At 36.4% G+C, this 26,545-nt stretch overlaps 1 protein-coding gene across 3 annotated transcripts in view; it reads left to right on the top strand.

Moving 5' to 3' along the window:
• Positions 1-4,652: 4,652 nt before the first annotated feature.
• FBXL2 (F-box and leucine rich repeat protein 2) overlaps positions 4,653-26,545 on the top strand; it is a 60,853-nt gene continuing 38,960 nt past the window's right edge. For all 3 annotated transcript variants that reach the window (XR_002137030.2, XR_002137033.2, XM_019727724.2), the window contains exons 1-2: positions 4,653-4,744; positions 8,775-8,836. Coding sequence is in view for 1 of the 3 variants with exons in the window: in XM_019727724.2 (XP_019583283.1) it covers positions 4,742-4,744; positions 8,775-8,836 (65 nt within the window). In the remaining 2 variants the exon portion in view is untranslated. The remainder of the gene's footprint in view (positions 4,745-8,774; positions 8,837-26,545) is intronic.

The following is a 26,545-nucleotide window of genomic DNA, read 5'->3' as shown; positions in this document are numbered from 1 at the left end:
ATCACTCTGTAAACCATGAGGGCAAAGGCTGTGTCTGGTTTTGTATCTAGCTTCTAGCTCAGTGCATGGCACAGAATAATGCCCTATAAAGAGTAGGTGAATTGAGCAAGGTTAATTCAGAGCAGCAGGAAGGATAAGTGTACTCCCATCTTCTATCATGTCTAACATTAAGATCATCACTTTAAAGATCTCAGAGTAATCATTGAACTATGTCCTTTTGCTCTGGGAAAGCAGGGCAAACCAACCACCTCCACTAAATTTTCTGTGGAACTCACAGCCATTAAACACAATGACTGTTATTCTGGGGACTGTTCATCCCAGCTCCTCCTAAGATAATTCATGTATTGTTAATACAGTCCTATTGTACCCATTGATATACATATACTTCTCAGGCTATGTACCCAAATCTTTGTTCAGAAGAATGGTCATCGTGTACATGGGACATGGTGAGAAGGCAGGAAAAAGCCAACCTAATGGTGTGACATATTAAATCTCTCTTATCTTAGCCCATATGTTGATTTTGCTTTTTACTGAAGTGTAGCAAAGGCATAGATTGTTTTAAATTTACTTTGAGCAATAGTGTGATAGAAGGACCCGAGATGCCTGGCCATCAGAAAACTGGATTCTACTCTTAGTCTATCATCAACCTATAGTTGGGTTAATCATTCCTTTGTCCTCCATTTCTTGTTCAGGAAAGCCCAGCAATGGAGATTTGACTTCTAAGGAGACTTCCATTATTCTGTTTGGGTCCAAGAGCCCCTTTTATCATGCATGGTTTTCTTCTGCGTTTAGAATGTCTTCTGTTGGCCAAGCTGGAGTCTCCACCCCTATGCTCCCAAAAGCTGGCAGAGCATGGGACCAAATGTGGACTCCACTGGTAAGAGAGTTGCTATGGGGTTGTCTTCGTCCTGCCACATAGGGCCATTTGGAAAGGCAAAGAGACTTTAACAGTAAGAGGGCAGAGGTTTAGGTAAGCTGCCCAAGGCCTGAGCAAAGAGCTGTTAGGAATTCCCAAAACAGAGAAGCAAGGGACATGGGAGCCCGAACAGGTGGAGGGGAGGTGACTTAATCCCAAGCAAAGTTGTGAATTTCAATTGTTAAGTGTCTAGTGCCAATTTCTGAAACAAAACTGTATTTGTAAATTTAAGTAGTAGTGGGACCATGATCTTAAAGTGGAAAAAGAAAATGCATAAACCCGCTGGGAGTTGGGGGGACGGGGATCATTATCCCCATTAAATAATGTTCAAAGGAACAGGAGGTAAAAATAAACATGTGCTTTCATCACAATCCATGTACCACCTTTGTTCAACATACCAACTTATATACTTTATTTATTTAGTTTTTCTTAGTTTCAGGTATACAAAACAACATAATGATTAGACATTACCAACTCATATACTTTAAATATTTTTTAAATTCATTTGGAGCCTCAGTTTACTGTCTGAAGACATATATCAAGCTATGTGCAAATATTTTCTCTTTTTAATGTTATGTATTGGAAGATAAAACCACTCACTGCTGAGTTAGCAAATCAACAATAATTAAGTCATCTATAAATAACAGTACATACACATCTATAGGAATATACACACAACAATTTTCCAGGCACTTAACTAGAATGATTTGGACTCAGATAGGTACTGGAAATGGGGTACCTTTTTTTGTGTTTCTCACAAAAATAACACAAAATGGGGTACTAATTTGTGTTTCTCCTCTCTATTTCCTGCAGTGGGTAGCAGAGTGCCGGACAGAGAAACAAGTGGGTTCTGCCACTTGGTAGTACTGTGACCATGAGCAAATTGCTTACCTCTCCATTCATTCATTCATTCATTCATTCATTCATTCAACAAATGTGATGAGGAAACAAGAAGTTTCAAGGAACATTCAAGTTGAAGGAGGTTGACTGGTAAAGTCTAGGGATGAAGCTGGGTTGGGATCCAGAGAGAGCAGCCAGAGATACTGTATGGGCATATAGCCACTGAGGACCCACCCACACCAGACACTGAATTGATGCCCAATTAAACCTGGTGGAAGGGCATACCTACTCTGGGAAGACTTGCATTATCTGCATCTTGGGTTGCTAGGCATGCATCCGCGTCTCAGTCCCTGTGTACTTTTTTTATGCCATCCATGAAAAGGTAGCCACGCTTGCTTTAATTTATTGAAAAGGATAGAAACAGCCTTGGGAGAGTAATTAGAAGCCCACGTTTTTTTCGTTATGTTATATTTTAAGACAGTATATTTTCCTGTCTACTGACTTTTTAGAGGACCCTGCCAAATAGCCTGTATAAGAGTAAGTGAGCAAATAACAGGATTGCTCTGTAGCTATTTGGACTTTGTTTTTAAGGAAATTTATCTTCATTCACATGAAAAAATAAGCAAATTCTTAATTTCAGCTTCTCCAGCTCCCAACAAAACTGCACAATGTGTGCCTACAGAAGCAAAAGGGAAAAGGTATGGAAAGAATGACTCATTATTCAGAGCAAATGATTCTGTTACCAGTGAACAGAGGGCATTGTATGGCTTGATTAGGTGTTTCTATTGACGAAATTATTGGGAAAAAATAGAGGAGCAGTAGGATCTTTTGAAATGCTGCAGAGGAAAAGCTACTATAAACATAGTGTGTTAAAAAATAACCCCCGGGCCGGGCTGGTGGTGCAGGCGGTTGGAACTCCGTGCTCCTAACTCCGAAGGCTGCCGGTTTGATTCCCACATGGGCCAGTGGGCTCTCAACCACAAGGTTGCCAGTTCAACTCCTCAAGTCCCCCAAGGGATGGTGGGCTGTGCCCCCACAACTAAGATTGAACACTGCACCTTGAGTTGAGCTGCTGCTGAGCTCGCAGATGGCTCAGTTGGTTGGAGCGCATCCTCTCAACCACAAGGTTGCGGGTTTGACTCCATCCAAGGGATGGTGGGCTGCACCCCCTGCAACTAACAACGGCAACTGGACCTGGAGCTGAGCTGCGCCCTCCACAACTGAGACTGAAAGGACAACAACTTGACTTGGGAAAAAAGTCCTGGAAGTACACACTGTTCCCCTTATCCAATAAAAAAAATCTTAAAAAAAAAAAAGAAAAAATAAACATTATTCTGGGGAACAAATTACTCTACAAACAATTTTGCAAATATATATCTGGCCTACAATGAAAATAAAACAGACACACAAGAGACAAAAAAATGAGAACAATAGCAGAAGCAACAAATGATAGGAAGAGAACCATAGAGAAACCAGATATTGGAGCTATCAGATACAGACCTTAAAATAATTCTATTTATTATATTCAGGGAGATAAAAGACAAGCCTGAGAAATATGATAGAGAACTAGGAACTATAAAAAGTTAAAAAATGTGAAGTCTACAACTGAAAGTTATAACTGAAATGAAAAATTCAGTGGATGTTTTTAATAGCAGATTAAACATTGCTAAAGAGAGATTTAGTGAGCTTGGCACATAGGTTGGAAGAAAATATCTAGCATGAAGCATAAAGAAACAAAGGGAAGAATATATAAAATAAAAAAGAAAATAACAGATATAGAGAATGTGTGAAGATCAAGCATATAATTGAAGTGCTAGAGTAAAGGAGAATGGGGCAGAAAAATATTTGAAGAGATTATGGCTGAGAATTTTTCTCAATTGATAAAAGATATCAAGCCACAGATAGTAGAAGACATACTCGTACAAAGCCAAGAAAGATAAATGTAAAGAAAGCCATATGTAGGATCATCATAGTATAACTGCTGAACCCCAAAGATGATGGCTATGAGGTGGAGAGGGTGAGAAACGGACAGACTCAGGATTTATCTAAAGATAGAGTCAAGGATATTTGTTAGTGGATTGGATGTGAGGTGTGAGGAAAGGAGAGACTCAAGGATGATTTGTAAGTTTTTGTCCCCCAAGGGGATAGTGGGAACATTTACTGATATGAGGATGAGGAAGACTGGAGAGTGAGTAAGAAACTTGTCTTATTGGGGCTAACTTTGAGATGCCTTTTAGACATTCAAGAGAAGTCAGTTCGGCAGGTGAATATGTCTCTTCTTCACAGACTTAATGGGCTGGGTTTGAGAATATCTAAAGTTCCCTTCCACCATATTAAAAACATCCAACAAATTCCTGTTTGATTTAATAAACTAGAGTGTGTGCACACAATGCTATTCCATGAATCGACGTGCGAAGATAATTTTTAATTGAAAAAAGTAGATTATGAAAGTGCACATGGTTTGCTTCCATTTTTAAGCATGCAATATATTATCATATATATTTCGTTGGACGCTTGTCAGCAGATAAACTAGAGTATAAGCAGTGGTTACCTTAGATGCTGGAATTTAGTGTGGTTTTATTTTTTAAAATTCTTGTTATAGTTAGCTTAAAATGTCTTCAATAATCATGTATTACCTGTGTAATCCGTTTCTTAGATAAAGAATCCATAAAGGGCTCTTCCATCTGGGCAGTCTGTTGCTGGGTTACCAGTCAGGTGAGGGAAGGCAAGGTGATAAGGATGATGACGGACCAGACGCAGAGTAAGAAAGGCGAAGAGGCCCCTCTCAAAAGCCGAGGCGAGGGGGACAAATGGGGCGGTCCAAAGGGCACCGCCCCTGCCGTCACGTGCCCTCCGTCAGCCAATGGCCGTCTCCCGAGCCCACCTTAGGGACGGGGCGGGGCGCCCAGCTGGCGTCACCAGGACAACGGGCGTTGCCGGCGCCTTGTGACTCCCGGCTGTGGGAGCGTTCGCGGCTCTTCGGCCATGGTGAGTCTGGGGCCCACGCGGATCCAGCCGCCCCGCCCGAGCTGTGTCGCTGCGCGGCTGCCTGCTAGGTTCGGGCGGGTGGCGCCGGGGTCGCGCGGAGCGTCCGGGCCGAGGCCTGCGGGGCTGCCGGGCTGGGCGGGCCCCGGGGAGGGGGAACCCTGGAGGACGCGGAACGCCCTCTTGCCCTGGGGCGACCGCGACGCTGCGTTCTCTATCGTTGAATGTCTGGGTCACTGCTGGGATCACCCCCCCCGGCCCCCACATCCAGTGGACCACCGGACAGCGTGACGCTATTTGGCTCCGGCGAGCCTGGGAAGCCACCCAGAGAGGGTGTGGTTTGAAAAAAAGAATATGTATGAATATCATATATTTTCATATTAACACTATATTTAGTGCGAGCTGTGTGCAATATTTACAGAACATTGTGAATTTCATACATAATTCTATGCAATTATATATATATAATAGCATACGTGTGTATTTCTTTCACATGCATCATTTTGACAGGTCTTTTAGCATGTGGAAATTTAAATTTGTAATTTTGGAGATTTCCCCGCCCTTGTAAAAAATGGGGGCATTAAAGCTGGAGGTTTTTTCGTCAGTGCAGCACCCTCACTCAGGGATTTAATGCATGGTTAGAACATTGTAAACGTCTTAAATCATTGCCTTTATTCAGTAAACTTGAGAGTGGGCATATTACCTGGCCACCATGACGACCTGACTTGGAAGATTCAAATGAGGTGTTGACTTGAATAGACAGAATTCAGCGAATTGCCAACCAAAGATGTGATTTATACAGAGGCTTCCTTCCAAAGGGTGTAAAGGAAGAGAGGAGATGGGAACACACCTTTGGTATAGAATATTTGAGAGGGTGGGGGTAATAAGAAAACACCTATGTTTAAGAAACTGTTTGTTTGTTTATTTGTTTATTTAACCATCAGTAATTTAGTGTAGATTGGTGAAGTGCTAGTAAACTGAGAATGCAGGTTGCTCCCCAAGTGCCTTCTGGAGAGAAAAGGGTACCACTTGGAACCCTGGCTGGCTCTGTCTTTAATAATTAACTAGGGAGAGGCATGGTAGTAACGCAAGGTGGATGGTCTGTATCTCTCACTGACTCAGGAAAAAAAACCCTGCCAGGTGTGTGGCTTATCAGTAACCAGGAAAGAACATCACCCATAAATAACAGCAATTGTCTATTTTGTGTTTCTTTTTTATTCTGAATTACTTTTAAGTAACAAATTAATGGAGCCAACAAGAGTTTCAGAACATGAATTTTGCAAAAATCTAAATGTTTAAAATATTGCAGAGACATACTTTTATATGTTCTATATGTGAAAAGCCCTTACAATTATAGCAAGGAGAAAGGAAGAATATTCAAGAATTAATTTTCACAGCTCTCAAGTCTCATATTCCTTTTGTTATCCATTTTCCGTTTCTTCTCCTACGTCCACCCACTCCCTTCTGACCCACAGTCTACCTTGATTCACTGTTGTGAACTTAGGAGTATTATTTACTCTAAAATTAAAGCATTTTACTGTAATTATGTACTAGTGGTTGCTTTGCTAAACTTAGAAATGGTTGGCTTTGTGTGTATCGTTAAGCATTAAGAATTTATTTCATGGGAGGGATTTAATTGAGTGAATAGATGATGCCTGGGTTCTATGGGGGTGGGAGGGTTGGGGGGCGGGGGAAGGAATGGTTTGTATAGGAGGGGGCATAAGGAGGTTGCTTTTTAGCCATCCTTGTGGCGGTGAAGTATCTCCTGTTTTTGATTTGCACTTTTCTACTGACTAGTGATATTGAACTTTTTAAAATGTATTTATTGGTGATTTGCATATCTGCTTTGCAGAAATGTCTATTCCAATCCCGTACTCATTTTTAAACTGGTTTATTTATCTTTTTATTGTTGAATTTTGATAGTTCTTTACATGTTCTGGATATATCCCCTGTGTCAAATATGTGATTTGCAAGTATTTTCTCCTATTTTGTGGGTTTTCTTTTCACTTTCTTGATGATGCCCTTTGAAGCACAGAGGTTTTTAATTTTGATGAAGTCCATTTTAACTATTTTTCCTTTGGTTGCTTGTACTTTTGGTGTCATATCTAAGAAACCGTTACAAAATCCAAAGTCACCAAGATTTATGCTTATTTTTTGGGTAGGGGGTTATAGTTTTAACTTTTATATTACTTAGGTCTTTGATCCATTTTGAGTTAATTTTTTTATATGATGTGAGGTAGAGATCCAACTTTATTGTTTTACATGTAGATATCCAGTTGTCCTGGCACCATTTGTTGAAAAGACTTTTCTTTCTCGCATTGAATTATCTCAGCACTCTTGTCAAAAATCAGTTGCCCATAAATATAAGGGTATATTTCTGGACCCTTAATTCTATTTCATTGATCTAATATCTCTATCCTTACGCCAATACCACAGTGTTTCAATTACTGTAGCTTTGTAGTAGGTTTGCAAATCAGGAAGTGTGAGCCCTCCAACTTTGTTTTCCTTTCCAAGGTTATAGTTATGTGTTGCTTAATGACGGGGACACATTCTAAGAACTGTGTCATTAGGGGTTTTGTCTGTGTGAGCATCAGAGAGAGCGCATTTACACAAACCTGGATGGTCTAGCCCACTACACACCTAGGCTGTATGCTATAGCCTGTTGCTCCTAGGCTACAAACCTGTACTGCATGTTACTGTACTGAATACTGTAGGTAACTGTAACACAGTGATAAGTATTTATCTAACCATAGAAAAGGTACAGTAAAATACAGTATAAAAGATAAAAAATGGCACACGTGTATAGGACACTTACCATGAATGGAGCTTGCAGGATTGAAAGTTGCTCTGGGTGAGTCAGTGAATGGAGTGGTGAGTGAAGGTGAAGGCCAAGGACGTGACTGTACAGCACTACACTCTTTACAACACTGTACACCAGCATCACCACAAACACGTGAGTAACGTGTTGTTCTGAAATATTACGGTGGCTACGATGTCACTAGGGCAATAAGAAATTTTCAACTCCATTGTAATCTTATGGGACCACCATCATTATGCAGCACATGACGGTCTTTTGGCTATTCTAGGTCCCTTGCATTTTTTAATGAACTTTAGGATCAACTTTTCAATTTTTCAAAAAAAAAAAAAGGCAGTTGGCATAATTGCTGGAGATTTCATTAAATCTATGAATCAGTTTGGAAAATGTTGCTAACTTAACACTATTAAATCTTCTGATTTATGAACATGGGATGTGAGTATTTTTGTCTTTTTAAATTTCTCTCAACAATGTTTTGTATAAGTTTTCAATATATAAGTCTTGCACTTCATTAGTTAAGTTTATTCCTATTTTTTTCTTTTTAATGCTGTTGTGAATGAGATTGTTTTTTTAATGTCAGTTTCAGATTGTTCATTGCTAATGTGTAGAATACAATTTATTTTTGTATAAATATATCGTATATTTGTATATTGTATCCTGCAACCTTGCTGAACTCGATTAGCTCTAATGGATTGTTTTAGAATTTTCTATATACAAGGTTATGTCATCTGTAAATAGAGGTTTTACTTCTTCCTTTCCAATCAAGATGCCTTTTATTTATTTTCTTGCCTAATAGTCTTGGCTAGAACCTCCAATACAATGTAGTATAGAAATAGCTTTTAGCTTTATGTTGCCATTTTTATGAAATGGTGATAGGGTATAAACTATTTTTGTATCTATCAATATTGAAGTGTGGTGATTACCAGACTTAGATGAAGGTAAAGGGGATCAAACATGTGGTGATGGAAGGAGAACTGACTCTGAGTGATGAACACACAATGTGATATATAGATGATGTATTATAGAATTGTACACTTGAAACCAATGTAACTTTACTAACAATTGTCACCCCAGTACATTTTAATAAAATAAAATATTGAAGTGTGGCTTCATAAAATTAGTATCATAGATGTAGGACACTGATTGGGGCCGTTCTGATGTAAAAAACATGTAACTTTTTTAAATTGAGGAATGCTTTCCCTTTTTATTTCCTTTTAGGTTTTCTCAAATAATGATGAAGGCCTTATTAACAAAAAGTTACCGAAAGAACTTCTTTTAAGGTAAGTGTAGATAAACTTTAGGTAAAGAATTCAGATTTGATTCAGTCATCAAATTCCAAGACAGTCTTCTTTCGCACTGTGAGTCCGTAGCACAGAAAAACAGACAGAATTAGCCTAACTGACTTTTTGTTTTTGTTTTATAGAATGCTGTTCAGCTTGTTGTTAAATTTTACTTGGTCTAATCCAGAATGTACTAAGTATGTACATAACATTGGTCTGGATTCTTTTTGTAATGTGGTAAGTATTGTAATAATCTTCAGTAGGTGCCATTGTTTTGGTATCGTAGATAATCTCAATGTCAGTAACATGAGGAGAGATTATTGTTACAGTTATGAGCTCCTGAAGTCATAGACATTTAGTTGTTTTCTGATAAACAGATTTTAAAGGAAGTGCAGTTGTATGTTCTTACTGAGCTTTTAAAATGCTGTCAGCCCAAATATTGGTTTGTTTTTATCCATTTTATGAGCATTATGTGCTAAGTGATAGTGAGTACTATAAAGCAGGTTTTTTGTCCTTTATTTCTGGTATCACTGAATATACAGTGAATGGTGTTTTCTTTCTCATTTTACCAAGTAAAGCTATCAACCAACATTTATTGACCCCGAGGCACTGCAATTTTGGTGCTCTGCACTCGTCAGAAAAATCTTATTTCAGATTTGGATGTTAAATTTTAATTGTTTACAAATAATTAATACATGTACACATGGTAATCTTTGAGTAGCGTTTCCCAAACTCTTCTCGTATCACTGATGTTCCATCAAACAGGACCAAGGTTTTGTGATCCAATGAGTATGGGAAACACTGGGTTAACAAAACCAGTTTCTTTGCTGCCTGACTTCTCAGAGCCTTAGTAGGCTAATGTGCATGGTAGTACTCCCAGATGGATAGTGGTGGCATTTTAAACTTACTGACCATGGAACCCTTCTAATACTCCATGGAAAACATTTGGGGAAATGCTGGCATACATACAATAAGATTGCCCAGATAATTCCATTCCCTAGCTGTGCTAAATCTCATTTTAACATTTGGGGAATGAGTATGAGTTTTGTTTACATGTTGGACTCCACTGGAGTCCTCTGTAAATGCCACAGATTACTGACCTTTGCTGTCTTCAGTATGTTAGACTTTCTTTCTGGAATCAGAAACGGGGTGAGGACTTAGCTGTTTTGTAGTGGTGATCACATTTCAGGGGCTTCAGAGGGTGTTTCATTAGTCATCAGGTGTTGTTTGACACTGTTGTCATGAGCTCATTTCTTGTTAATAAACAAGAAAATTAATTTAGAATAGGATCATGTGAAAAATACAGCAATTATATTTTATTTCAATACAGCCAAGCTTTGTTTGGATAAGACAGAATATTTTTGGCATTTTTAGGCCATTTTAAAGTTAAGAACGTGGTAACAAGGAAGGAATGGTACGTTTATCATATAAACCCACAAGAGGTCTTCATCCGGTACAATAAGCTGTTGTAGGGCTGGGTTAGGTTGGGCGGGCTGTTGTTAGACAACTGCAGGGGATGCCGTCCACCGCAGACTACAAAATGGTGTCCTTTGGGATTGTGCAGTGTTTCATTCTTGGTCAGAACATTTCTAGCACAGACATCAAGCTGTAATATAAATATGCCATTCTTACTCTGGGGAATCGTAACCAGCCTCGGGCAGACCTATGTTAGTCATTCACCACTGGGGTGTGATTAAACTCCACCATGCTTGTGAATACTGCTGCAATCTGTGACTCAGGGCCACTAACTTAATGTTTTTGTCCCTTCTGGTAGGTTTAGCTTTTACACGGTACTCAGCCATGGAACGGTTTCTGTCTACACACACACACAGGAATTACATTACTTTTTGTGATAGTGTGATTTCTGAACTGCTGTTTTTAGGACTGTTAGTTCTTTTAAACATCTGTGATGGAGCCAGCTGTTAAGAATCCTGGTGTTACAGTTTTTGAATCATGCCACAGGGCTCATACATAGATCATTTTTCACAAAGAATTTGCCATTTGAGAGCAAATGGACATAATATGTCTATTTGTAGGTTTGCATTCCCACTTCTGTTCTTATTTTGGAGTCTGCAAGGGGAATTTAAGTTTTAAAGCACCGCCGCTACAGGTTTTCTCTGACTTGTGAGTCTCCAGATTAACTCTGGCCAATCATGGTATTTTGATCTTTGTTGGCCTTTAAGTCATTTCTGCTGTTTTACTCTCTTTCTAGTCTCAGTAATACCGGTAGTAGCTCTCCCCTTTTCTAGCTACCCTTCCTAAGCAAACTTTTGAAGAAGGCTGTGAACCACGGTACAAAAGCAGCCATCTTCATCATCAGTTAATTCCACAGCAAAGTCGGTGGGTGCAACAGTCTCCGCCTCATGGAGCTTAAGTGTTGATTGCTCGGTTAAATGATGTCTTCATACTTTCAGTCCGTCCTAGCCTTACATTTTTACTTCATATTGTAGACGTCTTTGTGGCAGTGCAGACTGTTGTTCCTATTCTTGTTGAATTCCTATTCACCTACCGTCTTTATCAATAGATGTGATTCTTTGACTTTATGATAGTTTTACTTGCTCCCATGGGAGGTTGTTTTCTCTTCTGCCATTTTTGACGGCATCTGTTACCATCCTCTTGAATTCTCTACTAGCTTCCACTGCTGATCACAGCAAGTGAAACCTCAGCTTCCCCTTTGGCCATTAACAAGCATAACCCGGGACTATGTGCTTCTTTTCATCTCTTTAGCACTTTGAATCACTCAGAAAAATCTGTGAGTTTTTTTCATCTGCTCATCTTATTGTTAATGTTAAGACTGCCCAATATTATTAATTCACAAATTCCGTCTAGGATCCATTTTTAGTTTGTTACAATTTCTTTTTACAATTTTGCTTTTTCTGTCCAGCTTCCATTCCTAAAGCCAAGGTACTCAGGTTCTCCTTCTCTGCCATTCACTCTCACACAGCTCAACAGACAGCTTGTAACTTTACTCTTCCTGGGGAGTCAGTTATAGAATGCTTGTAACAATGGGAATGTTTAATTTGTTGCAGTCTACATATCTGTTAGTGAGTTGGGCTGACCTTACACGTATTTGTCCTCATCGTAATTGTGTATATTACTTTTGGAGCCAGTCTTGGTTGAGATTTCAGCTCTCCCCATTTACTGGTTGTGTGACTGCAAAATGACTTAACTATCTGGGGTATAATTTCTCATATCTGTAAAATGAGAATAGTAATATTTCTTGCCACATTGCTAGCTCTTAGAGTACCTGGCATTTAATAAATGTTAAATAAATTTTAGCTTATTATTATTAATTATTATGAATTTTGGATGCCTGAATACTCAATGCTGTTTGATAATGCAGTCAGTTTTCATGCAAACAACTGATAAGAGCTAGCTGACCTGATATGGATCTTAATATATGCTACTGCTAACAATATCTCAGTAAAGAATCTGATTATTAAGTAAATTAATGTAGCTCAGTGCTTCATTTCATCAACCTGGACTAATTCAACTTCAGTGGACAATGCATATTGCCGCCTTATATTAAACTGACGACTACTAGGGCTTGAGCAGATTAGTGGTAGTGTAATGACAACTGATAATTATTTTGCTTTATGAAAAAGGCAGTCTCTTGGAAGGAGCCATTTCTCTTTTGAGAAAAGGAGTTTTATGTGAGTCGAATATTGGCCTAAAACTCAGATTATAAATTTTAATATTAATTTGTTTGACCTAAAATTTTTACTTTTATTATGGTTGCTTTCAGATATTAACGATGAAATGAAAACACATGCAAACTGTTTCACAGGAGATAGGGAGTGCTACATGCTGTAAATATTTTAAAACATCCTGAGGTAACAAAGCTCTTGTTAGTAATAAATAATAATGAAAGAAACCTCTTATTAGACACATTTAAAAAAAATCACCATTTATGTGATTTTCTTTCATTTTAAAATTTATGTGGATACATGACATAATTAAGTACTAATAGTGTTGGTTGGCTTGATGAAGGAGGGTTTGATTGCCTCAAACAGGATTGCTGAGTCTAATAATTCTGGGCAAATGAAATCAACTACACAAAACATATAATTTGACAGTTTTACGAGTTTTCTAGGGAAAATTATAAAATGACTAGTGCACACATTTTCAAATTTTCCTTTTCTAAAATTTAGAAGCCAATTCCATGGGTGAAAATAATTGTGGGGTTTGTTTGATAATCATTAAGTTACAGCCTAGTGCTTACGTGTAATCATGGGCCCCTGGGGAGCAGTGCAGTAAGTGGCTCATTCCTGTGTCGGGCATCATTGAGTGGGTGTCCTGCCTGCTGGTTGGTTTCAGCACTCCATGGACTTTTTCAAGGACGGGTGCCTTCACCTCCTGCTGATGCCTTACATATGTATGCCAAGGCAGCCTAACAGGTAAGATGCTCTTTTGGGAGTACATGCTGCAAATTCAAGTTTAAGCATCGATGCAGATTTTTCTTTTTTTTGAAGAGTTTTTTTGGTTTGTTCATTTTCATAGTTGTTTTTTGTTTGTTTGTTTTTGCCTTGCATAAAGCAATGCAGGACTGAATTCATGTGTGTCGAAATCAATCGCAGAAGCTTGAAGGCTCTTCCTTTTCATTACTTCTGTATACGATTATATACTATTTTAGGGTTGGCATCTAAGTCCAAATCATGGCAGAAGAAGTTTTCCTCGGTCTTGGTTAGTGTTATGCTTATACATTAAAACTCTGATGATGATTTTGTATTTTTCTTTTTTTTTTATCTACACCAAGGTGGCATGAAACACCAATAAAGCTCCACAGATAGGAAGGCTAGAACTAGGACATCTGCGCCAGAGCTTTATCCCTGGAAAGTTGTGTTAAGAGAACCGTTAATTAAAAAACTGTGCGTTCAGTAGTTACAACAGAAAAGATTGGTTAATTTGACTCTATGAATAGTAAAATGTGGCAAAATACACCATACCAAAGATAAATAGCATAGGGGTGGGTGAAATAATTAGAAGTCACATTAAAGTGTGTCAATGAACAAAGAAAGAAAGCTCTTAAAAGTTATTAAGAGTAAGGTAGATTAAGTCTTAGAAAAAGGGTTTGAAGAGGGTGCGAGTAAAGGAAGAAATAGAAATGGCCAATAAATGTATAAAACGCTCAGTCAAGCCTATATTTAAATACAAATCAAAATAATGAGATATTGCCTATTTGACTGGCAAAATCAAAAGTTTGATAATACCAGGTTTTGGCAAGGAGGTAGGAGATAAACACTCTAAGATACTTTAGATGTGGGAATATAAACTGTTCTTACCATTTAGTGGGATCACTGGGGAAAAAATTCAAAATACTAAACGTACATATTCACAAATTCCATTTCTAGGAATTTGCTAACAGATATATTTGCAAAGATGTGTATACCAGAGGTGCCAAAAAAGTGTACACACATTTTAAGAGATGTTATCTATGTATTACTTTTCGAAGTTGAATTATAGTAGCGATGTGCAGTGTCACATTTGCTCAGAAGATGGTGTTAATCAAATGCTAGCATCACCTTGTGACAGGCGGGACAGTCAAAAGAAAATGGCGGAAGTACAGTTGTCATTTGAGGAGCGCAAGACCATTTTGAGGTGGTATTTGAAATTCAGGAACATTGTGGAAGTACAATGACAATGGAGGTGTGAGCATGCAACAGAACCTCCAACACACCTAACAATTGCACGCATTCGTGATAAGTTTGAGACACGTGGTACTGTGTGAAAAAATTGAAATGGCATGCGAAGCAATACAAGTGGACACTTTGGTCAATGTTGCTCAAGTAGTTTGCCGTCATCAGACGTGTCTGGACGCTGATGGTTACCACTTGAGCACCTCTCTAATTGCAGACGTCAAATGTGACTTGTATTCATCTTTTATTATTGGTATATATTGAGTATTACAATTTTAATACAGTTTTTTCCTTTCTTAAAATGTGTATAAATTTTTTTGGCACCCTCTGTACAGAGGTGTATATACCGAGGTATGTCTACAAGGATGATTACTGCAGCTATTTTTTTAAACTGTAGTTAAATTGGATTGCAGAATTGGATTACTCATCATTCTTGGTTAATGATACACTTCATCACTATTCTGTGCATTGCTCTTCGCCCCCACCATCATGTTAATATCAAGAACTTTGTATTTATAATTCCTTTCTTTAAAGAAATTTATCTTGAATATATATGACTAAACAATATACTTTTGCTTAACTTTGTAAAAAAAAAGTAGATCTTCTGAGACACAGTTTTCATTCAAAATTATGTTATTAAGAATGATACTGCTGCATAATATTCTATTGTGCGAATATACCAAAATTCACTTACTGGTTTTCTTGATGAGTACTTGTGTTTCCAGTGTTTCATTAGTAAAAGCAGTGCCGCTGTCAGCATCCTTGTTTGTGTCTCCTGGTACAAACATACAAATGTCTCTCTAGGAGTGGCATTGCTGGGCTCTACAAATATTTAAATTTATATTAATTTATTATTTTTATATTGTTTATATTATGTTATTTATAAATTTTATATTATTTAATATTAATATATTACAAGTAATATTAAATTGTATTTCCAAAGTTGTCTTATCAATTTACATTCATACAAACAATGGATGAGACTCAGTTGAGTCATCTTTCCAACATTTAGTGTTGTTACATGTCTTAAATGTAGAATAGCATCTGATTGTGCTCTTGATTTGAGTTTTCCTGAGTTCTAGGAATGTAGAGCATCTTTTTATATGGTTATTGGTCACATGTATTTTTCTCTTCTGTAAATGCATATTTATATTTTTTGCCTGTTGGGTTGTTTATTATATTGATTTATAAAAGTTCTCTCCCCCCTTTTCTTGTTTTTAATACTATTGTATCTTCTATATGTTTTTCTTCATCCAATTTTCCAAACATCCTAGTTTAATAATCTTTAAAGTGTGCAATTTGGGGTTTTAATAATTAAAACTAATATTTTATTCACTATGATTATTATTACAATTTTTGAAATTGTTGTAACTTAAATTATTCTCCCAGAACTGTTCATTTTTTATCTATTATTCTACCTCATCTCTCACTTTTTTCCAAGTTCCTTGTAAATTCTGGCAATTCTGATTACTTCCAGTCCCTGAAAGCGTTCGTTTCTAATTTGCTCTCTCCCGTGTTCATTCTACTTCTTGAAAGTATCTGTCTTTTGCTTATGCATTCTTTCACCTAGTTGAACCTAAGGCTTTCCCTCTTGAGTGTGCCTATATGTCCATTAAGCATTTTGTAATTTCTGATGTTTATTTTGGATGTAATATTCTATAACAAAGTATATCTAACTTAAAAAAATCGAGACATACATAAAATTGACATATAACATTATGTTAGTTTTAGGTGTACCATAAAATGATTCAATATTTGTGTGTATTGTAAAATGATCACCACAATGAGTCTAGTTAACGTCTGTCACTGTACATAGTTACACATTTTTGTGTGTGATGAGAACGTTTAAGATCTCTCAGAACTTTAAAAAATGCAATACTGTATTATTAACTGTAGTCACCGCATTATAAATTACATCCCTGTGACTTACTTATTTTATAACTGGAAGTTTGTACCTTTTGACCCCCTTCACCAATTTTGCCCAATTTCCTGATCTCCTGCCTCTGGCAACCAAAATGTGTTCTCTGTATCTATGAGCTCAGTGTCGTGTTTTGTCTTTTAGATTCCACATGTACTAAGTGAAATGATAGAGTATTTGTGTGACTTATTTTACTTAACATAATGCTCTCAAGGTTTATCTGTGTTGTTTCATATGGCAAGATTTCCTTCTTTTATTCCCTCTATGTCCATTTTGAGAATTTTTATCATAAGTGGATGTTGAATTTTGTCAAATGCATGGTGTATGATCCTTTTAATCTATTCTTGAATTGGGTTTGCTAACACTCACACTGATTGATTTGTGGATGTTGAACCACCCTTGTATCCCTGGAATAAATCCCACTTGATCATGGTTTATGATCTTTTAAATGTATTGTTGAATTCGGTTTATTAATATTTTGTTGAGGATTTTGCATCTATGTTCATCAGGGATATTAGCCTGTCATTTTTTTTCTTGTGGCAGCCTTGTCTGGGTTTGCTTCAAGGAAATGCTGCCTTGTAAAATGAATCTGGAAGTGTTTCTTTCTCTTCATTTTTTGGAAGAGCTTGAGAAGTACTGGTATTAATTTTTCTTTAAATATTTAGTAGAATTCACCTGTGAAGTCGTCTGGTTCTGGACTTTTGTTTGTTGGGAAGATTTTTTTTAGCGATTCAATCTCCTTACTAGTAATCAATCTTTTTAGATTTTCTATTTCCTCATAATTCAGTTTTGGTAGGTTGCATTCTAGGAGTTTATTTCTTCGAGGTTGTCCAATTTGTTGGCAAAAAACTGTTCTTAGTAATTTCTTACAATCCTATGTATTTCTGTGGTATCAGTTGTAACATCTTATTTTTCATTTTTTATTTTGAGTCCTTTTTGTCTTGGTGAATCTAGCTAAAGATTTGTCTATTTTGTTTATCTTTTTGAAGAACCAGCCCTTAGTTTTGTTGATCTTTTCTATTGTCTTTTTGGTCTCTATTTCATTTATTTCCACTCTGATCTTTATTTTCTTCCGTCTACTAAGTTTGGGCTTCATTGTTCTTCATTTTTTAATTCCTTGAGGTTGTCTATTTGAGATTTCTTTTTCTTTATTTCTTGAGCTAGGCATTTATTGCTATGAACTCCCTCTTAGAACTGCTTTGCTTTATCCTATAAGTTTTGGTATGTTGTATTTCCATTTTCATTTGTGTCAAGTAACTTTTTATTTTTCTTTTGATTTCTTCTGTGACCCATTTGTTCTTCAGTTGCATGTTATTTAATATTGACATATTTGTGAATTTTCCAGTTTTCTTGCAACTGATTTTTAGTTTCATATCATTGTGGTTAAAAAAAAAAATGCTTGATGTTATTTCAATCTCCTTAAATATATTAAAACTTGTTTCGAGGCCTGACATATGATTTATCCTGGAGAATGTTTCACTTAAAAATGTGTATTCTCTTGCATTTGGATGGAATGTTGTGTATGTCTGTTAAGTCCATGTGGTTTAACCAGTCACTTAAAGTCAGTGTTTTCTTATTGATTTTTCTATGGATGATCTATCCATTGGTGAAAGTGGAGTATTAAAATTCCCTACTATTGTATTTTTGTCTGTTTCTCCCTTTAGGTCTGTTAGTAGTTTTTATATATTTAGGTTTTCCTATGTTGGGTGCATAAATATTTACAAATGTTACTTAGCTAGTTTTGTGTGTTTTTTCCCAAAGGAAATTGTTCTATATGTAGCTGTAGATTTGGTATGTATGTGGGATCAGGATCTTCCTATGTTGCCATCTTGAACCATAAACCTAAGCTTGCTTTTCAAATGATCAGAATCTTTGTTGATTTTTGACTCCTTGGCCTATCAATAACTAAGAGAAGTATGTTGAAATTTCCAACTGTAATAGTTATTTGTGTAATTCTACTTGTATTTCTGTTGATTTTTTAAAATATATTTGAGGCAGCATTATTATGTACAGATGGCATTTTAAGTTGTTACATCTTCATGGTGAAGTGAATGCTTTTATTATATAGCTATCAAGTCTATTCACATTTATGTTTTTTTAAATCTTGAAATCTGTGTTATCTGATAGTAATATAGTGACACCAGCTTTCTTTTGGTTACTATTGCCTAGTATATATTTTTCAATCCTTTTATTCCTTTTAAACACTTTTAATTATACAGTTTGAGGGTAAAAGTACATTATGACCCATAATATTAATAGCACATGGTGAATCTACAGTAAGATTTAGATAAGTGCATGGAGGAGCATGGTGGGAGAATCTTACGGACCACACCTGAAAGTGGCATAGAGCATGCTCTCGCATTCTCTTGACAGTAATTCAACTACATAGCCTCACCTAACTGCAAAAGAGACAGAGGCTCTCAAAAAATTCATATTCTCTTCTTCTTGGGCCCATAGTTAGATCACCTGTATACCCAGGAAGAAGGGAAAAACATGCCATTTGGTGAGGAGCTCGCCTCTTATGCCATAGTCTGCCGTTCTTGTAACCAGATTACCTTGTTGAGGCCCCTTCTTCCCATAGAGAACACACCTCATCCCAAGAGATAAACAGAATCCCATTCATTCACTACATTCAGTGCCAATTCTAGGATCTCTGGGTGATACGTATTCCTCTCCATCAGATCTGGATGTGGTGCTTTATGGTTTTCTTACCTTCCCCCAACTACTGTCCCTCACTCCTAACTCAGAAACAGGGACAAGATAACCTAGAAACAATAACGTTTGGAAAGGGGAAGAAGGGAAAACACACGGCAGTTACTGTTCTATAGCAGTGACAAGATTCTGCTAGGCAGACATTGGGAAGTCCCCCTTATCCTAGTGTAGGGGAAGTTCCTATTTTGTTTTTTTTGGGAGGGACTCCCTTACTATTGGTTTTGGTGACTCTTAACTCCAAACTCTGGCGGGTTCTTCCTTGCCTATTATCTTTCATAATTGTATTTGAAGTGGATATTAGGGAATATTCTTTTCTAGAGGGCTATTGTTATTTCACAGCCATTTCTTACCTGTGCAAAGACCTGAGGTATTAGTTTATAATTATAGCACATTTTAGGCTAGGCCACTGATTATTTGACAGAATTTAAGAATTTGGTGGTCTTCTAATCTGTTTGATTTTAGTTAGTTCCCTGTGCCAGTAGCCACACCCATATTTCTTTCTGTAGTTGCAGCCACAGGCTTGCTTTATTTTATTTTTGCTTCCTTTCCCCTATGCCTTTCTTTCTCAGTGGTATCTATTTGGAGACATCCAAAACAATAGGCTTGTAAAGAAAGGTAGCAACTTTAATCTGCTTTTCGCTCCACAGTTTGGTTACTCTGTTTAAAAGAAGTCTGAATAATCTCTTGTAGCCCAAGGTCCTTTTAAGTCTTATTTTCTACTATATAGTATAATATTTAGAAATAGTTGGCTTTTCCAACCGCCTGAGGCCCTCAGTTTCTGTACTCTCTCCGTGTTTATCTCTGCTTACAAACCAATCAGTTCTTTCCTGAGTACTTTTGCTTATAATGCCTTGCTAAATAAGTGAGGAGAAATCATTATTCACTAACGTTTTGGCACTTGGCAACCTCTTCTCTGGGTCTCCATGCTTTGTCTGCCCTCCCCGTTACCACAGGCAGTAGTGTCTTGTCACAATTATATTCATGTTGTCAGCTCTGATACCTGTTTGCTGTGCTGTCCACCACTAGGCAGATGTCACATGTCTTAGATTTTTGTTCTGGAAGCATCCCACTGCAAGGCATGTCTTTCTTTCTTAGTGTAGTTAGCGTAGGCTAATGTGGCATCTATACAGAGGGTGCCAAAAAATGTATACACATTTTAAGAAAGGAAAAAACTGTATTAAAATTGTAATACTCAATATATACCGATAACAAAAGATGAATACAAGTCACGTGTGACTTCTGCAATTACAAGAGGTGCTCAAAGTGGTTACCATCAGCGTCCAGACACTTCTGATTACGGAGAACTACTGCTTGAGCAACGTTGACCAAAGTGTCCACTTGTATACATTTTTTTTTGGCATCCTTGGTATTTAATGTACATCTAATGTCTTAAACCCAATAGAAGTTTACTTATTGCTCAACTAATAGAATTGAGGGTGGTGTGTGAAGAAGTCAGCTACTCCCTGCAGTTATCGAGGACCCAGTTGGAGGAAGCTCTGCTGTCTTCAACCATGACTTGCCTCCAGCTAGCTTACTTTCCATGGCCAGTTCTCCGTTATGTGGCTGCATATACCTTCAAGGAAAGGTGGGAAATGAAGTATAGATGTGTAGCCAGGAAACAACTGGCATTCTCCTGTAAAACTGCACATTGGCATATCTGTGACCTACATTGCTACTTTCGAGTGTATCCTAAGGAAGCTCATGCAAATGTCCACCTGATGGCCAGGTGACATATAAGAATATTCACGGCAGCACTATTCATAATCGCAAAAATACTGAAAACAACCCGGTGTTCATTAACTGTAATATGATAAGTGTAATGAGATATATGATGTATAGAGTAGATTATAAATGTGTAGTGAAATGTACTACAGTCTCACAAAATGCATGGATAAATCTTAGTGTTACAGTGCCGTGTGAAAAAAAGCTAGTTGCGAAAGACTATATACAGCATGTACCATTTTTATAAGATTCAAAATGAAGCAAAACTACATGGTATATTGTTTAGCTATATATACATCATGATAAAACTATTAAGCAAGGGAACAAAAAACAAATCAGGAACATGCTTATTGGTTGAGAGGTGGAGAAAGGAAATAAGGGAGGGACACACAGTAGATGCAGATACTGGTAATGTTCTAGTTTTTGAGTGGTGATTCATACCATTTTATTATTAAGGAGTACAAAGTGTCATGTAATCTTATGTATGTATCAAACTATTCCTAACAAAACTATTTGTGAAAAGTTTGAAAGGTATGAAGAAGATCTGCTTCCTTTTATTCTTTTCTTGATTTGTCTTTGGATTACTGTTTTTCTGTTCTTGTGCCTAACCATCTTGGTACTGCAGCTCCCCTTGGCTATCTTGTAGGGTAAGGTGTCACTATCTTTATGAATATTTTGTTTCCCATTTTCTCATTCAGAACTGTTCCCATTTGCTGCGGTCTAGCCTCTTGAATTGCCACTTTACTAAGTTCACTGTTAATTTCTCCAGTGACTTTTATTAAAATCCAGAGTTACTTTTTCATTTTTTGTTGTAATTTGATTCAATCTTAATAATACATTCCACTTGGATTTCCTTTCCATTGTTTGTTTTGCAAATCTTTCCTCTCCAGCTTCATAACTGGAAAATTTCACCTTTCTCATCAATCAGTTGACTTATATTTTAAAAACCAGATCTTTCTTCTTATAGGAACTCAATTACGGATTCTCTAAGATCGCTAGCATTATGGCAGAAGTAAATTCATCATTGTTTCAGCTCCTGCATTTGCATGAAGTCATTGCTCTTTCCTTTGACTGTACTCTTCTTGTTAAAATGTCTTTTAAATAAATTTAGTCAGAAGCTGACTGATTTTCTTTTATGGCATGTTTTATTTTAGTTACTATTTAATGCTCAATATTTATAATGAAAACTTTATTCATTAATTAATAATAGAATAATTGGAACCCACCCATAAAATGCCTATTTTTTATCAGAAAATGTGATGATTACAATTTTAATGATGAGCTAATTAACTTAGCTTTAACCTCCCTTGAAAATATGGAAGGTTGAAAGCGAAGAGAGACTACATTCGTCTGAGGTTAGTTTTGCTGTTGTGGAGTCATTTTGTTTATTAGATTTTATATTACAAAGCTTAATAGTTTTAGCAAGTGACAATAAAAAGATGCGTAAAGAAAAGCTAAATCTCCTTTTAACATGCTTCAGCTCTCACACTCAGATAAGTGTAAATAGTGTCTATACTTTTGGAAACATTTCTGAAGTGGCACTCTTTTAGTGCCACCTCATAGTTGCTATTCAGTGAGATAGTATAAGGTTTCATCTGATTTCCTTTCAGAAAATCTGAGTCTTTGCCTCGTGTAATTCTGATAGGGTTAGACTGCAGGGAGAAAAAGTGGTGTTTCTGTTTCAGAATTTCCTCATATCAGCAGTTCGAGTAAAGGTACATGTTTGTCTCAGTTCAGTTCTTTGAAGATGCCCTTAAAAAAAACCCCAAAAGTCGTGGAATTTAAAGGTTTTATTTTCTTATAGGTAACATCTCTAAACCAATACTCGGAAACCTCAAATTTAACATTTGCTTACAGAACCTAATTGTTTTCACTCATGCACCTTGGTGTATGAGCACAGGCTTAGTGGTCTTGAGGAAAGATTTTGTCTTCTGTATCCACATGTCAAAGACGAGTCATTTGCACAAAAGAACTGAGCCTGTATTTTCATCTTTGGCGGTATTACTCTAAGTGGGAAGTTCTTTGAAGAATGTGGGGAGGGCCTGGCATCACTGTTTGTTATCCTGGCTGATTTAAGGACATTGAGGAAGTGTACACATACAGAAATGCTGTCAGTTGTCATATTCTGGGGCTTCCTGCCACTCTTCACCTACAGCAACTCCTAGCAGAACAACTGAGGTTCATGTGATAACTTAAATTTTCCCACACTTTCCTAAAGTCTTTAAGGTCTGCCTCTGGTTAGAGAGAAACTTAGTATTTCTGTTTATTCATTTTTAAAGAAATTGTTCTCAGTGTGCACCATCCCTTCAGTCTAATGTTTACTAATGATTAGTATTTTGGGGAGAAAAGGAATGTTTCTTGAGTACACTGTAGCAATTTCATAATCACGACTTGATACTCAAAACAATTTTTTGAAGTAGATAGAACAGTTTTAATCACCTTCATTTTACAGGTGAAAAACCTGAGGCTCAGAGGGTGTATGAGTTGATCAAGTTTCCACAGTTTAAAACATGAGATTTGGAGTTTAAAGGGTCTGTGTGGGTCTGAGTCTTCAACCAAGGCCTATTGACTTTAAATCTCATTTTCTTTCTTTTATACCTTACTGATCTTCAGTCAAAAAAGATTGTCTGCAGGATGTGCTAGTCTTATAATCTACTGAAAAACAAACCCTCACCAATCTTCATATAGCTACCTGTAAAGATAAGGCATGTAATTTTTATTCTATTAAGCAGAGCACGAACTTCCAGTTTAACAGATTATTCATTGCTATAGGTCATGTTTCTAATCAAGAATCAACTAGCTCATGTACCGAGTTTTTTTTTTGCTACAGTAATGGGAGTGAAGGGTAGTGGGTATTCTACCTTGTAGAGCATTCCATATACTGTGCTGTTAAATTGTCATCGTAGAAAAAGAACAACTCACTTCTGGATCTGGTAACCTTATAATTGGGCTAGCATGAAAACACAAGGAGAAACAATAATTATAGTAAAATGAAACAAAAAGTAAATACATAGTTCAAAAAGAAATAATCTTAGTGTCCTCATAACTGGTGTGGTTAGCAAGCTAGCTACTAGTATATGTATAGTAGATAGTTGTTGGGATTGTAATGACACCCAGAGAAAGGAGAGGAGGCTTTGCATGTAGAAGGGGAGGAATTAAATATGTGACTACTACATAATGCAGCAACCCTGGAAAGGTGGCTTTCACCATGTAAAATGGAAGTTAAAAAAAAAAACAACAACAGAAAATAAACAAAAAGATAAACATTGTTTCTACTCAGGGCTTTAGATGAAGGGAAAAAAGTCTGAGAAATCTAATCTCATGTGTCGATGATTTAGAAATTCCAAGGTTAGAAATTAATGTAAAATTTATGCTGGAAAGATGAAACCTTTGGGAGAACTTGGCAGAATTAAATGTAATACAGTTTTATAGGGGCATCACACAAACCAAGATGGATAAGATTTCTACACATTGTAATAAAATAAAAATGAGGTCATGATAAAATATTACAAGTTACCTAAGGAAATGATCCACCATAAGGGAGAGTAAATGGATTAAACAGCTATTAGATAAAACTGAAAAGGGAATTAGAGAATGGGAAAATAGAGCTGGGAAATTTATGCATAATTCAGCATGAACATGTGAAAATATAGAAAAGATTAAGAGACCCAGAAGGTGGGATTAGATGATTCAACACGTGTAAAGGAAATTATAGATAAGGAATATAAAAGAAATGTAGGAGGGGTAATGTTTGAAGCAAAGTGGCTGAAAAAATTTTTAGAATGTGTTAAAGGTATGAATCCTGAAATTGAAGTAGAACAATTAGCCCTGAATAGGATCACTAAAGGTAAATTTATACCTAGACACATTGTAATAAAACAGAACTTCAAAGTCAAAGAAAAGTCTTGTAATAAAACAGAACCTCAAAGAAAGGGTGAGTAAAATTACCTAAAAGGATTAGCAATTAAACTAACTCAAGAACAACAATAGAAGGGAATTGAAAACTAAAATAACAAATGAGATACCACTCTATCCCTATTAGAATGGCTAAAATTTTAAAATCTCACAATAACCCAATGTTGGCAGTATTCAGAGCAATAGAAACCCTCATTCATTGCTGATAGGGATTCAAAATGGTACAGCCACTTTGGAAGACAGTTTGGCAGTTTCTTACAAAGCTAAACACAAGCTTACATGATCTAGCAATCACACTCCTAGGTATTTCCAACTGAGTAGAAAACATACCCACACAAAAACTTTCATTCAAATGTTTGTAGCAGAATTATTCATAATCACCCCAAACTGGAAGAAACCAAGATGTCTTTAAATAGATGAATGGATAAACAAACTCTGATGCATCCATGTAATAGAATATTATTCAACAATAAAAAGTAATGAGCTATCTTATCACTAAAAGACATGGAGGAACATTAAATGCCTATTACCGAGTGAAGGAAGCTAATCTGAACTACATATTGTGTGATTCCAATTATATGAAGGAAAAGGCAAAACTATGGACATATTAAAAAGTACAGTGGTTGCCAGTGGTTCCTGGGGAAGGAGGGAAGGTGAAGCGCAGGTGATTTTTAGGGTGGTAAACTATTTTGTATGGTACTGTAATGGTGGATATATGTCATTATGCATTTGACAAAACCTAGGACTCTATAATACAAAGAGTAACCTTAACATAAACTATGTACTTTAGTTAATCGTGTGTTGTTAATTTATTAATTGTAACAAATGAGACACATTAATAAACATGTCAATAATAGGAGAAACTATGTATCAAAATGGGGAGTGGTAGAATGCTATGTACTACCATGTTTCCCCAAAAATGAGACCTAGCTGGACCATCAGCTCTAATGCGTCTTTTGGAGCAAAAATTAATATGAGACCCAGTATTATATTATATTATATTATATTATATTATATTATATTATACCTGGTCTTATAGTAAAATAAGACCAGGTCCTATATTAATTTTTGCTTCAAAAGAGGCATTAGAGCTGATTGTCTGACTAGGTCTTATTTTCGGGGAAACACGGTATCTGCTTTTATTTTTAGTAAATTTTAAAAAGGGGTGATAAGCAAATGTTGGAGGTGTTAAAATCATGCATATGCAAAACTGAGGTATTCTACAAGGTATAACAAAATAACTTTAAAAATTGAAAAGGCAAAGAAAAAACCCATCCTGTACTAAACATTGTAATCAATAATTAAAAAGTGACACCTTTTTCTCTGAGATGGGGATGAGAATAAGACGTCTTTTATTATCATTATTGGTACTAGAGAAGATCATAACCACTTCAGTAGGCAAGAGAAAGAAATAAAAGGTATAATATTGGGAAGAAAGAAAGAAAATCGTTATTTACAAATGAATTGATTTTGTGTTTAGAAAATCAGAGTATTTAAATAAATTTGGAAATGTTGCTGGATACAGGGTAAATATATGAAAAATATATATGCTAACAATTAGAAAATGACACTTAAAAATTCTGTTCTAATATAACAATATCAAATAACCAGGGGGGTGGAAATCTAAATATGAACAGAGTGTCTATGTGGAAAACTAGCAGACTTATTGTGAGAAATTTAAAAAGTCCTAAGTAAATACTGGAATATATCATGTTTCTGAATTGGAATACTTAATATTGTGAAGATCCTTATTCTCCCCAAAGATTCTATAAGTTCAGTGCAATCCCAGTAAAAATTTCATCAAGT

This window comes from Rhinolophus sinicus, linkage group LG10, assembly GCF_036562045.2.
Source record: "Rhinolophus sinicus isolate RSC01 linkage group LG10, ASM3656204v1, whole genome shotgun sequence".
Taxonomy (NCBI): Eukaryota; Metazoa; Chordata; class Mammalia; order Chiroptera; family Rhinolophidae; genus Rhinolophus; species Rhinolophus sinicus.
This window is presented reverse-complemented; position numbering and strand designations above follow the sequence as displayed.